The 15,134-nt window shown below is 39.4% G+C and overlaps 1 protein-coding gene across 4 annotated transcripts in view; it reads left to right on the forward strand.

Moving 5' to 3' along the window:
- MBNL2 (muscleblind like splicing regulator 2) overlaps positions 1-15,134 on the forward strand; it is a 152,265-nt gene that overhangs the window by 118,507 nt on the left and 18,624 nt on the right. For 2 of the 4 annotated variants that reach the window (XM_082859571.1, XM_082859573.1), the window contains one exon: positions 7,652-7,746. The exons of the other annotated variants lie outside the window; for them this stretch is intronic. In XM_082859571.1, the coding sequence (XP_082715697.1) occupies positions 7,652-7,746 (95 nt within the window). The remainder of the gene's footprint in view (positions 1-7,651; positions 7,747-15,134) is intronic. 4 annotated transcript variants of the gene reach the window in all.

Genomic DNA, 15,134 nt, shown 5'->3' on the forward strand with positions numbered 1-15,134 from the left:
AGACCTAGAACCCAGTTTCCCTGTGACCAGCTCGATGTACATGACATGACACCAGCCAGCCTCCATAGGCAGAGGCCAGAGTCCTCCTTTAGAGCCTGGCATAAAACATCAGATAAAAGTGAAGAAACAAGAGTACAATGCACGCCAACCCTCCTCTGGTTTTTTACCCACCTTCCTGACCACAGACCTACATACACCATACACAAACACAAAGAGTCACCACAAATGACTGGGGTTTTGGCCTTTTAGTCTGAGCTAAAAGAAGGGATAACATTTGCAAAATAAAATTTGCTGGAGTGTCAAAAATAAAAATAAAAAAAGAACCAGGGAGTGACTTAGGCTTTAGTGAGAAGGCTGTCCATTGAGTTTTTAGTTTGAAGTCAAAATTTTCAGCCTATGACAGTGACTTGAAGGTCAATATAGGTGAATAACAATTTTATCAAAAAAAAAAAAGCATATTGATCCCAATCCACATGGGTGGACTTTTCACGTTTGTTATCTATTTTCTTAAATCCTGTAGCATATCAGGAATTAACATAGGAGGGAGCTGAATAAATATTTCTATCCTATTCTTTATATAAAATCTACACTTTGAAATGAATTATTAACCTAACAATATTTATATTGTAGTAAAAAATATAAATTACATTAGTAAAGTGGTTCTTAGTATATAGTTTTCTTATTTTAGTTCTGCTCTTCTCTTAAAATAAATAGACTCATAGACCTGTAGAATGTGTCTCCAAATCAGTAATTATTGGGGCTTCAATCTTGTCCTATTACAACCTTAATTAGTGACATTTCAGTACAGTTATAGCACAGCAGTGATTGTACTTGTAATCCACTTGATATAGCATGTTTATAAAATAATTACTAGAAGGTAAACTTATCTGAAGGCCCTGTGTGATTTCTACAAGTGTCATATTTGATAGACCTTGTCACTAGATATTTTAAGAGAAAAAAATTGTGGAAGAATATACTGAGTGGAAAAACAAGGAAAAGGACAAGTCTGTTTCTGAAGACTGGGTAGTAATGCCACTACCATTTCCTGGGAATGCCTCTGAAACCCTGGAGCTAAGCCATGCAAAAGGCTGAAGGCCTCTAACTCATATTTAACACTTCAATTCAATAATGACTGACTTGTTAAATCACTGGAAGAATTCTCATTTAAAAATATTTCACCTGGAAACCATTTAAAGACTTCCAAAGCAAGAACGAATAACGTCCCATTTGCAATGGCCTGATTATAGTTGATGAAATGCTTGTATTGAGGACCCAAAGGCTGTTCTGGGTGCTGTGGTTGTGCACTTCCGCCCCCTGCTGGACTCTTTAAGAACTGTTCAAGTGTGTCCAGCAACTCTCCATAGAGTGGGCTTTGGGAGCAGAAAAGTGGGTCCTAGCCTGCTTAGAAGTATTTCCATCTGTAACATGACATAAATATCATAATGAACAAACATGTGGATCTCATGCTCTGAAATGGTATTTCAACTTCTATGAAGTTTTCACGTTTCTCTTAAATGATGAAAGGATAATTTTATTAAAAGGAAATTAGCATAGTCCTTCCCCCAGTTAAATCCATAACAGAAAATTCAGTGTTTATTTTGGCTCTAGTTTTTATTTCAGGCACTCTTTCTCATAAACCACATTTTCAACCTAATTTAAAATGATAATGATCATTCTTTGTTAATCACTGTTGTTTTAAACTCTGAAAATTAAGTGATGATGTTCAAAAATAATTTTTTTAACTTAGTAAATGAGGAGCTCATTACTTTTAAACTGACAGATTTTGATTTTTCTCTAAATACTTTACATTAACAATTATCATAAATGTGAAACAAAAAAACATCTTATGTTCTCCTGGAAGTTACCCTTTACTGAAAGGTCATTCACAGTGAAGTTTTTGATATGCTGCTAAAATTCTCCCATTGATACAATGTGACTTTGAATTTCAGGAATTCTGCCTCCAGGCTGTGGAGATATTAATTTAAAATATTACGCAAAATATGGGATTCTTCTCCAAACCCATGCTAATATAATTATCACCCTGGTTGATGCCCTAGCACATTTGCAGTGGGTGGGATTTTTCCTTTTTTGATAGGCATTATTTTAACCTAGTGGTTATACTTTTTCTTTGCTATGTTAGGAAAGTGACAAAAACCACACACACAGAAATAGCAGCATAATAATTCTTGGCATTTCTCTGACAGGTTTATTCTGAGTTCCTCTAAGTGTTCTTATCTCATTATCCTTCAAGATAGTTCCGCCAAGTGGCAGGCGTAATTATTTGCATTTTGCAGATGGGAAAACTGAGGCTGTGCCTTTGCCGTAAAGTGGAATATATGATTCATGGAATTGTCCAGATAATTCTACTCGCAGATTCTAGAGCTGAAATGTTTGTGCAACTGAAGCAGAAAACATTTGAGAAGTCTTTGTTAATAGAATTAGTGCCTTAGTGAAATGCTTCTGCCGGTCAGAGCAAAGACGACCTACTGACTCTCTCCTTGCTTTATTTCATTATATTGGAAATACATAGTAAGTAGAACAGGGAAGTGCTAGCACAAATACTGCCTAATGATCAGAAACCATACTATTACATAAGTGTATCACACACCTTGGTGAAAGATTTGTCAGTGTTTAGTGGAAACCCTATCTGTATAACCATAGCAAAATGTGTTTATCCTATTGAATTCAGCAAGCCACTGTTGAACACATAGTCTGTTCTGGGTTCCAAAGCCAGTAGGGGCATACAACGGAGTTAGAACACGGCAAAAACCAAATATAATGCAAAGCGTGAAGGGCTACCTTAGGGAGTGGGCAAAGCGATTTGAGAATGAGGAAGCAAGAGACAATGTATTCGCCATCGGACATGCAGTAGGTGGTGGCGACGAAGGAGATGGAGAAAGAAGGACTTTCCAAAGGAGGAGAAATTTGCTTAGGACTTTGACAGGAAAATTTACCAGTGTGGGAAGAGCATCCCAGGCAGGGGGAAGAGCATGGATTGGGAACAGGGTACTTGAGGAATAACAAGTTGCCCGTTGTAGCTCAGTGTAAAGTACTGAAGGGGCTGTGTTTGCAGGGGTGGGGGGTGGGAGAGAGTGGGGTGAAAAGGCAGAGATGGAGCTTAGAAAGAAGAGCAGGACCAGAATCTGCCATTGAGTAAGACAGCCACACATTGCAAAACTTCTGTGTTTCCGATACGCATATCACTTTCAGGCCACACAGAGAGAGATGCTCATCACATTGATTTGGTTGAGCGTTTCAGGCACATCCTGAACTGAAGCCAAAGGACGGTTCCAGTCCTAGCCCAGTGTGGCTGTAGGAGCTGCTGTTGATGATCTGCAGCCCAGTGACATTCAGGTGTGTCCAAGAAAGGAAAGTGCTCCAAGAAAGCCCATCCATGTTGGAATGCGAGAGAGTAACATGGAATTTTTACAGGGATGATTTTGAATCCAGCCATGGTTGACTTTGAAATCATTCACAAACTGGGTACTTTAATACATTTTAGGAACAAGTTGCTCCCAACACACTCTCACTGGTGGCTGAGAACATTCACTCAATTGACTGTTTACCATGCACCCCATAGACATAGACAGACATGGACCCTGCCCTCCAGTAAATAGCCATAGAAGTATATAATTAGCCATAAATAGCCATAGAAGTATATAATTAAAAGTTTTTATGAGTATAATGAATGAAAAAGTAGAGAGTTCAGTAAGGTTTAAAATAGGAAACTGATTTAAGTGGCATGTGAATATAGGTAAAAGAACAATTGAACAGTTTTTTAAAGAAGCAACATATACCTCAAGACCTGGAAAATGAAGAATGGGGTAATGATGATTTTAGGCAGGGGCGGAGAGCTGTGAGAAGCCCAAAAGTAGGACAAAAGTGTGATGAGTTCATTTCAAAGAAATGAAAGGCTAATCTGTCTGAAGCTTGGTGCATGGGGGCCAGGGGAGGAGTATAGTGTGAGCTGGGGAGATAGTCAGAGACTAGACCATGGGAACCTTTATCCTAAAAGCAATGAGAAGGCAATGAATCATTTCCAGCAGAGAAGTGAACAGACCTGTATTGGGGAAGGTTTACTCTGCCAGCAGAATGGAGAATGGACTAAAGGGGGGGACGAGAATGGAGGCAGGAAGACCACTTAGGATGTTACTGCATAGCCGATCCCAGATCATAAAATGGTGATCAGGCCATGAGGAGTGGCAGTGAAGATGGACCAATAGACAAACACAAGATGCACTTTAGAAGCAGAACTGCTTTGTCTTATTGGTGAGTTGGACCAGGGAATTTCACGAGGGAAAGTGGTGTCAGGGAGAACTTTCAGTTTGGGCTAGAGCTACGACATCAATGGTGACGTCCATCTAGCATTTCCTGAGGTGGAGAAACAGATGCTGTGGAAAAGGTCAACGCTTGGACATGTTCGATTTGAGATGCTGGTGAGAAATCCAAGTAGGAAGGCCAGATAAACAGTTAGATGGAAAAACCTGGAGCTCAGAGGAGCTATCTGGGCGGGATACATAAATTTGGAAGCCTTGAGCTTGTAGATAGTATTTAAATCCTAAATTGAATTAATACCATGGAGTGAATGACATACCAGAAGAAAAGTATAGAGTAGATGAAAAGGAACCAGACTGAGCCCTGAAAAACTCTAGTATATAGAGATAGAGTATGTGTGTGTCTGTGTTTGCATATGTGTCTGTGTCTGTGTTATCAGAAAATCCAAGGGAAAAGAGTAGTTTATTACGGAGAGAGTAGACAAGTGCTAAATGTTACCATGACTCAGGATGGAAGGGTTCTTACTGATTGCAGAAATACGGAGTTCTTTGATGACATGCAGTTTGAGTGGAGAGGTGAAAATGAAAGCCAAATTGGAGAGGATTGAAGAATAAATGGGGTCAAGGAAGTGCAAATTTATGTGTAGGTAACTTTCCAGAAGTTTGATTGTGAAGAAGTTTAGAAACATAGGGCTGGAGAAAGATAGGGTGTCATGAGGTGTTTGTGTGTGTGTTTTCAGTTGGATATATTAGCACATGTTTGCTGAAGAATCCAGGAGTGGCCCAGTTAAATAGCCTCTTTTCCTGACTAGTTAATGTTCGCCTGATCAAAACGCAGATCAGGCAAAAAGTCTCCCTCAGGTGTGAACAGTTCAGCAGAGAGAATAAAGACGTACACATCTCAGATTCTTCACCCAGTATCTCAGAAGGCAGTTCTAAAACCCTAAGTGGGTACATCTACCTTCATTAAAGACTACTTCTCTGGTAGCCATATGACACCCAATCTTCAGTTACCTAAATCCTTACATTACCTTGATTTTCACTCTAAGGAGCTGAACCAGAAGTAGATAATTCCTTTCAATACAATTCTTTTTTCAGTATTCCACAACATATGTTATGTTCATGGTCCGTTTTCTGATTCAAGTACATTAATATGACCACCCACAGGTAAGGCAGCTCTTCCCAAGGAAGGGCTGTAAACCCCCCTCCCTCCCTCTCTCCTTCCCACCCTCCCACTTACCCACCTAGACACCAAAAACCCCTAGCCCTGGTCCTATCCCAGCCTCAGTTCAGTGCTGTTTTGCCTCTGCAGTGTTTAGATTTTATTGCTAGCCACCACTCCTTTGTCATAATGAATCTCATAACAGAAAATAGGTCACACACACATCCGGTCATCCCGTCACGGGAACCTCAGTCTTCCTACGTTGAGGGCTTTCAAGCAGTAATCTAAAATTCACCTGACCTGCAACCCTTTGATTTAGAGGATATGGAATCTTAATTACTGTTTTTATTTTCATATTGTTATTGACACAAAACATTTTACAATCAGACAAGCAAACTTTTAATTCAATAAGGTCAGTGTGATATAGTGAATACAAAACCTGACCTGGATTTAGGAACAGAATTCTATTTCTAGCCTTAGCCTTGACTCCCACGATGCATGACCTTGGAGTAGTTACTATGCCTCAGATTTTTCATCTGTAAAATACCCACTTCCTACCTTGGAGGATGAACTTGAGAATGTCTGTAAGATACTGTGAGGTCTTAGAGGAAGGTGACTGCTGCATTATCACATGTCATTCTTACTAGAATCATGTCAATGGAGATGAATCAAAAGTGTGAAAAGTAATGAATAATATTGGCTTAAAATAAGTCAGATATATTTGTGTCCACACTGAACATGTGAATGACTCTAAAAGACTGTGTTAACTAACCCTACTTATTTCTGGTTGTGCTTCAGTCTCACTTTGAATGTTAACTCTAAACCGCTAACCTGTTTCTTTCCCTTTATTCACTTTTTTCCACCTACCATTGCATGACATGCAGGGTCAGTTTTGTGCATGACACCCGCTACCAGTATTGGTAGGTTCCAACCTTTTTTTATTTGTCTTTTATATTATGTACAATACCTTCACTTGATTGAGATTTATCTCAAAGATCATAGAAATGCTGTAGGAACTGGTAGATCTGAAGGCTTATTTGGCTTTAGAGTTAATGTATAGGTTTCAAAATGTACTTGTATACTGAAGACAATGACCATCTTAATGTGACTAGAACAACCACTGCAAGACATAAAACCACAAGTACGAGTCTGCTTTTTAATGATCTGTATTTTGTTTCTCTTTATAGTTTATATGGTTTAGCATAAGAAAAAAGAAAAAGCTTACTTTATCAGAGAGGCAGGCTAATTTCATCAATGTTTTAAAGTTTCATGTGGTGTGCCTTTATCTCCTCTTTGCTGTGTGTTAGAGTTATCAGAGTTTCCCAGAAGTATTTATTTAAAAAAAATTATAAATGGATGTATTTTGAAAACAAATGTCTCAACTGCCTTGCTTTATTATCCTTTTTAATTTTGTGTTGATTTATTTGTGATGAGTATTTGTACCTTACCATTCCCTTAGATGTTAACTTTTAATAGTACATACATAAGCTATCCCCACACATTCCAATGCCTTGGTACAAAAGTCTGTCTTAAGGACATATGGATTAGTTCCACTTAGAGTAAAGAAAAATAAACATTGGCAAAATTTGTCTGGCTGTTTCACAGTGACTGTGTTACAATTTTACATCAAGGCCATGATTTCTGCTCTACTGTTTATTGACCCAAATAAACCACAATCCCCAGTAATTCCAGTTCAAGCAGGCAGGCCCAAATCGACCCAAAACATTCAATTTAACTGCAATTAATTCCAAGAAAATTCTAACCCAAATTAGGCCTACATTATCGAGGCTTTGATGTTTTAGAATGATGATTAAAAGTGAATATTGCATAGTCTTACTTCATTTGGACATTACAATTTCGCGTTTTGGGGAGCACTGTTTATTACAGGCACTGTAGACTCTGTCTTGGGAACGATCTAGTGCTGGAGGTAAAAGGGTTTATAAATACATCAACCAAAGTAATCTGCTTTGGCCTTTCTGGGAATCACTGATGATATTTTAAAACTTCCTTTAATTGTACTTGTAATAAGCTATTTTCCCTTTTTTTTATTTCTCTCCCATATGCTTCCTTGCTTTGCATTGTGATTGCATGCCATCTGCTGGTTTAACCCATGATGGCTTGCTGCTCTGATATTCACCATATGCCAAAATGCCACTTCTGTTACCGTAACGCTACACCCTCCTGTTCATTGCTCCCATGGTCCCCCTCCTGAAAGTACCCATGATGCACAGCGCTACGTCAGCCACTGTCTCTGCGGCAACAGCTCCTGCAACAAGTGCCCCCTTCGCAGCAGCAGCCACAGCCAATCAGGTTTGCTCCTTTTAAAGCTTTTCTTTCACAAATCCCAAACTCTAAATGAGTGCTGATAGTTTAAAAAAAAAAAAAAATTCTCAGGGAGAATTTTTTTTTTTCATGTTTATCCATCAGATTTTATTTTATTTTATTTTTTTGATTAGTTTATGGCCAGCATTTGTGGACAGGTTGCACTTATTTAGAGTTAACATTTACTGCAAATAATGATGTAGCTGTGTTTCGTGTTGCGCTGTTCGTTTCCGTACCTAATATTGTGTGATTAACCTGACAGGCTTACATTCCTTTCAGGGCAGCATTACGCATCCAGGGCTTTGTGAATTGTCACAGAAAAATCAGAAAAGCTCACCTGGGAGTGCTTCAGAGCTGGCTGTATTTGGATTCAGTTCATTCAGAGACCCTATTATCTATTGTGGAGGAAAAGAAAATTCTCCTCTTATAAAAGTCTCCCCTTTTCCCTTAGTGTCAAATTTGAGGTCTGAATGATTCTTGTTAACATTTCACCTGGGTCCTATGTGCTCCCAAACTCGCTTGGTTCCCAAGTGAGAGACAAACGGTCCTGGAAGAAGAGAACGGGGCCCCCGAGTTCACAAAGGCTGGATATAACTGATAGGGGCGTGTAATTCTTTTGGTTTAACGCATGTGCCAGTGAGACCTCGGACGGACTCTTTCTCAGGGAGGGCCGGCTGGCTGTTTCCTGTCGTCACAGGCTGACTGTAACCCTAACCCCAGCCAACCAACTTGCAAACATGTGCTTCTGGTCCCAGGAGAGGCGTAAAAGCATAAACTCTCACATGCCCGGAAAAACACTTGACTGCGCATGCTCTCCCTTCACAGAAGAGCCATTCTGGTTTTGCTGTGAGTGTAGTGGGTTTTTTCTCGTTTTGTTTTGTTTTGATTTTTGTTTTAATAAAATCAACTGTACTGATAAAAGATGACAAGACATATAGGAGGAGGTGGAGGGAAGGTCCCAGCTAACGGGATAAACTGGAAAAAATCATGTCTGGGCATAAATAGCAGATTCCAAACTACATTCTGCAGGCGGGAAGGGCTGAGTCACGCTTCTTTCCCAGTTCTAGTGAATAAGTGATTCCAGAGCTATAGGTTTCATTGCTGAAAAGATAGGCGTGAGTGCACTTATATGAAGGAATAAAAGTAAAATCCTGTGAGCTCCTCCTGTGCCCTCTGAGTTTTGATAAAGCAGAAAAGATCGAGGAGGGAGGGAGCAGAGGCCGAGCAGACCCTCAGAGGCAATACCAACTGCTGACAACGCTTTAGCTCTTCACTCGCCACCTCAACATGCCAGCTTCCCTCTAAGGAAAGCCAGCTCAGCTTCCAAACAGATAGAACAAAGAACAGCAAATCACTTTCTTAGCTGCGAAGATTTTTTTAAATGATGGGATGGCAGAAGGGAGAGACAGTGTGCGTCCTTCCATCATTAGGTTCAAAGCACCTCTTTTCACATGGTCATTCTTAGTAGGGAAACTGGAAAGGTTTCTTTTATGTCTAAGTCCTGTCTTCCTGAACCATGTTTTTGCGATTTGGAGCAGAAGTTTTATATAAAGTCCCTTCATCAGAAAGCAAGTTTCAAGCATAATAGAGTGTTCATTACAATGGAATGTAACGTTATACTTTACGGCAGGTTAAGCACTTCTAATACAGAGAGCTCTTTCCTGGGAATGGAAAGGAAGTCAAGATAAAGAACTATTTTGGAGTTTTAGGATAAGTCCCTTTATTATGATAAATTCTTGATCATGTATCATAAATATTTTTCCAGCCTAATGATTCTTTGGCTCAATTTGGTAGAAAAAACTGAGATTGCATACGTATGCGTAGGTTTATGTATGTGTGTAGGGGAAGCATAACTATTCAGAAGCTAAAATATATCACTTTTCAGCAGAGTGTGATTGGTAAAGGAACTAACAAGTTAACGTCAATTAAATCCAAAGAAGTATAATTATAGGAGTACCTGACAGTAGCTTCAAGAATCCTAGATTCTCCATTTTGCAGTTTATCAGATGTAATCGTTGCTGGACTGCACTTCAGTGATGACTCTTAATGAAAGTCTGCTTGCACATGAAGACAACAGAAAAAGAAATAGTAGTAAACATAAATTTTCAGATATGATATTCTTAATGTATTTTCAACAAGTTTCAAAGAGCAAAGCAGCTACAAAAGAACTTGGAAATTCTTTTAGTGCCCAAGAGTTCAGAATTCAGAGAGATTTCTGATGGCTGTGAAATGACAAGTTTTCATCTTATTAAGATTTCGCCCTTTAAACTCACACTGAATCATGTCCATGTGAATTACATGTCATTTAAACAAAATGAATCTGTTTCCTCACTTGTAAAAGGAAGATTAGAACTAGATGGCCTCCGAGGTCCCTTTCAGCTCTAAGATTCAACAAACCTATGGTTCCTTAGCTGCTGTGCTAAGCCCAACGCATGAGATTATAAAGGTAAACACAGAGTAGAAAGTGGTGCTAATGATTTCAGAGTTCAGTGCATGATACGCATCCTCCCTTCTTTCCCTTCATTGAGCCATCTGTCTTTAACACAAAATGTGGTAGGGTTTTGACAGCTTTTTAGTTCATTTGATCAATTTAGACTGTCAGTTCAAATAGTTCAAATCTCGTAAGTATTTGTAATAAGATACAAGTCATTCAGAGAAGAAAGAACATACACCAAAACATCCCACGACAGCTCCTCCGGCCCAGGTTTCCTTCACATGTTACCCCATGGTGAGTCAAGTTGAACTGGCAATAAATCTATAAATTCTACCCTCAGGGCTTAATCAAGGTGACAGCAATGAAAGTTTTAACTGAACTTAGACTTGCAGTTTGAAATTAAATGACGACAAGATCCAAATACTTCTGGGAAATAGAAAATTATTTTTTGGTTATTTAGCTCTGGGAGTAGATATATAAACAAAAATACAATAAACAAATTTACCAACAGCTATCTCCTGTTTCAATTAAGGTCTTTGGGCCTTAATATACAAGTTACACCTAATGATAATATTATTATTATTATTAACAAATTACTTATAGATACAAGATACTATTCTAAATGGTTTCTCTCTTATATAATACATTACATATTTTTATATATCATATTATATATATCATATGAGAAAGAATACATATGTATAGGATATACTCAATCCTTACTACAGTGTTATAAATATTACTGTCACCCCCATTTTACAGACAGTAAAACTGAAACCAACTTAGCCAAAGTTAAACATCTAATAAATGGTCTTGCTGGAATTTAAACCCAGGCAGTTTGATCCCAGAGGCCTTGCTCTTAACCACCATGCTACATTGCCTCTCTCTATAATTATAAATGAACGGAAGTCACTTCTTCCACAGGTAAAAGTGTCTTTAAAGTGCAACTCAATAGCAGCAAGCTCTGTTGCTCTAGGGAAAATGAAGGCGTTCTGCTAATGCAGCTCAGACTGACGTGAGTTCTAAGGTGGGGAGATGAACTGCATCTGAGCAGAGCTTCAGGCTGGTTATGTAATACCCAGGTCACATTTAGAAACCATATACATAGTTGATATATATTAATTATGATACAGAACTATTTATTAATAGTCTATGTTATATTATACCCAGTGAGTAGACCGAAAAGTATGAATAATTTCTGTACAAGTAAGATGAGAACTAAGACGAGAAGTGAAACGGAATTAGTCATTAGTCCTGGCGAAGCAGATTCATGGGCTTCTTTTGTGTGAATCATGGCCCTGGACTTTACTCCCAGCCTCTGCCACTCATCTCACAAGTAGCATCGTGACAAGGGAAATCAGAAATGAAAACCCAGGTACTATATAAGTCAGTCAATTTCAGTCCGCTAATAGAAGGTCAGGATGTATATATACATCTATAGATGCCTATATTGAAGCCAATTTAATCTTAGAGTATACAGTGAAAAAGGAGAGGTCAGCAGCTTAGTATATGGATTATCTAGTTTTTTTCACATTATAAGAAATTTTATTTAATAAAATGAGAGTGCAGATTGAAATCCCTCTAACTTAAATTATTATGGTACTCTATCCTGTTATTGCTTTATTATTTTTTTACTTCAAAAATACATTCTATTTCAAAAGGGGAGAAAATAATTTCCTAGTAAATATATTTTAAATCTTAGTTTCTTCATTTATATACAGAGATTATTCACCTTACCTGATAACATCCTTGAAGGCCCAATTGAAATACAATTTGTATTCTGAGTCTTTCCCTGAACCCCTGCAGCTAGAATTTCTTTTTTCTATCCTCTGAATTCCACAAGGACTCTATCTGCATGTTCCTTAAAGCATCATCATTAGATAGATGGAATGACAGTGCTGATATACAACAAAGGTGGGGAAGTGTAAATCTTAGCAGAGAAAAACTAACAATCCCGTTGGCCAGAGCACCAGTTTTCGTGAGCGGCTACGACATAGGTTTGATTCCGAGTGTGTAGGACCTTAAATGACAGGGTAAAGGGTTCGCCGGCCTTTATTTGGCCACTGAAGGTTTTCAAGCAGGAAAGTGACGGAACACAACTCTGAGAAGAGCAGGCAGATGGAGACAAGGCAGGAGAGTCTGCGGAGACCGTGGAGAGGCTTCCACAAGAGCCGGAAGTGGGACAGTGGCAGCCGGCGAGTGGCTGACTTTGCCTTGCCTTTGCCTGTTACATAGGGAGAGGCGCGTTTAGCCAAAGAGAAACATAAAAATGGTTTCATACTATGGCAAAACCTGTCCAAATAAATGTCATGTAGCAGAAGAAGAGATGTGGGCTGACATGAAAGGTTAACCACAGGAAGTTGCCTCTGTAGGACCTGAATTTAAGGAGCGCCTTTGGGTGGACTCCCTGGGCAAATGCCTCCAGGGTCCTTGCACCGAATATGCGGCTCCCCACTCTCTACCCGAATGAGACATCAGAGCCACAAAAGCTCAGACACCTCCCAGGCCTTTGCCTGGAAGAAAGGGTCCCTTCAGATTTGGAGTGAGTACGTGTTGTCCACGTGTCCACAGCTAGAGCTATGTGGACGCGGAGGGCAGTTATTCATCTAATTCATTCTGGGTCATGAGTGCATGCTATGAAGGCAAATTCTTACATACTGGATATTAGGAATATTTTAATGGAGCATCCCACGCAGTGCCTTTAAAGCTGGTGAAATCAATTATATTTCTGGCAATATGTTAACAACACTAATTACATCTCCAAAAAGTGCTGACTGGTGTTTAATTATGACCTCAAGGTTTTATCACATCTTCCGAATCCTCTTCCAAAGATTAAATCCATTCAACAGAAAGCTGGCCTTAGGAAGAGTTTATTGAAAATTAGTTAATAACATATTATACATTCCTAGCCCTCCATTTATTGGGATATTTGGTAAGTCAGAAAATCCCCATTTTCCAGACATGCCTGATTAGTATATATATAATAACAATTTCAACGGTATCTTACCAGACAAAATAATTACATGCAACCAGATACCTATATTATGCTTCATCAGGCCTGCTACAAAGTACTAAAGGGAGAGGAGAAAAGTTTAAGAGCATCAGATTTTACTCACATATAAACACGAACACAACTTCAAAGCTATTTGTATGTAGATTCTTGGACTTCTATATACAAAGTCACAGTAAATCACCCCATCCTAACCAAGAAGTCTAGAAAGGTAAGGTCATGTTTTACTTACTCTCTCATCTCAAAGAGTTTTCTAAAACATCTATTATTCAAAGTCATCTGTTAGGACTATATTCAGACAAATGTAGGAGGCATTAAACGTTCCCCACTATTCACCACTTGACCCATTTGGAGCCTGTGTTTTTTCACAAGAAAAATCTGGGTTCTGCAAAGCCCCAGCGTGGGAGGAGTAGACCCCTGTTAGTTCCCTCCCCTGAAATATACAGTAGAGCGACTGGCCTCCCTGCATGGATGATCGAACTGTGAACCACTCCTTTCCCGCAGTTTGCTGGGTCCTGAGAACGGTCAACAGAAAGCAGCTGGGCCCCAAGTATGTTGTGCTCTGAAAGGGCCTGGACAGCAACTGTCCAAATCCAGGGCCTGTTAATAGTGCTCAGGCTGAGACACCCATCTCAGCATCGTCATACTGCTAACGTTGTTCGGCCTTCTCTAACTCTGTGCTGATCTTCTAACTATAGAGGAAGGTTCCATTTCAGTAATGGATCTGGTTGCCTCAAATGAGGTAGAATCGCCATATCAAATATTTTGTGGAGAGAGGGACTGTGTGTGTGTGTGTGTGTGTGTGTGTGTGTGTGTGTGTGTGTGGAGAGAAAGAGGGGTGGAGGGACAGAGGAGGAGAGAGAGGGAGATTAACTGGAGCCTGCTGTATATCTCTTCAAATAAAAAAATCAAAACAATAAAAATGGCGGCGTTTGCGTTCAGTTAACACCATTGGTTAAAGCTGCTTGGCAATTTGAGTCTCAATTCCATGGTGCAACGTGGCTGGGGCACTGGAATCCAGTCTTGCTAGTCTGGTGAAAAAAAAAAAGATGTTTAAGGTGGAGAGGAGAGGTGGGAGGGCCGCTCCGTATGTCTTAGGTGGAGCTGGATCTGTGAGAACCATAGAGAGGCAGATTATTTTTTCTCTTCAAGAAAGCAGAAAATAAGAAGAAAAAAGGCCTCTTATTTTCCTGCCTCAGGAGCAGCTGCTTTGCAGAGCTACCATGAGGTTTAATTAATATATGTATTTGCAGATTCTCCAAGGAAAGGCTAAGTTATATTAAGTGTTGTAATCTAGTACATTTTCATCTTTCATGAATAATTTACACCTCATGGTGAGAAACTTGAGTAGAATTCTTTTGTATACAGCTCCTAAAGACATAAAATCAGTTCCAATTTTGTGCAGTTGAAGAGAAAATGTCAAGGGTCCTTACGTGGAAATTGACTGCCTGGTGGATCGTCCTACTTACTTTACTTCAAATCCCATCCTCTTTTGCATTTTGATGGAATTTGGGGGAATCTTTTTAGATTGAAAAGTTATATTCCCAGCAGTACTTTGGCTTTTGTTGACCATAATAAAATCATGCTCATTTTTCTAATCGTAGGTTTCCTCTTTGAGAGGAATAAACATACAGCTCATCCTATATGTGTTTATTTCCAGCTCTACATTTGTAAGGAAGGAGAGACTAGGCACAGTGCAGGAATTTGGATCCATTGTCAAGGGCTGAAAGATGAATGGGGTCTCGTTTTTAATAAAAATTGCTATGAACAGAGAAAATCTTTGACTTACAGGCATCTATCTCCCCAAGTTTTGCCACTGCTGCCTGCCTTCCCACACTTCTACCTGCATGTTTGGGGAAGTTGCCAGCCTTGCTGTGTGGGTGGATGGAGAGGAGAGATCCTTGCCGTCTCCTGACACAAAGCTGGCCTGTC

Source organism: Leucopleurus acutus (assembly GCF_964270905.1).
Source record: "Leucopleurus acutus genome assembly, chromosome: 18".
NCBI lineage: Eukaryota > Metazoa > Chordata > Mammalia > Artiodactyla > Delphinidae > Leucopleurus > Leucopleurus acutus.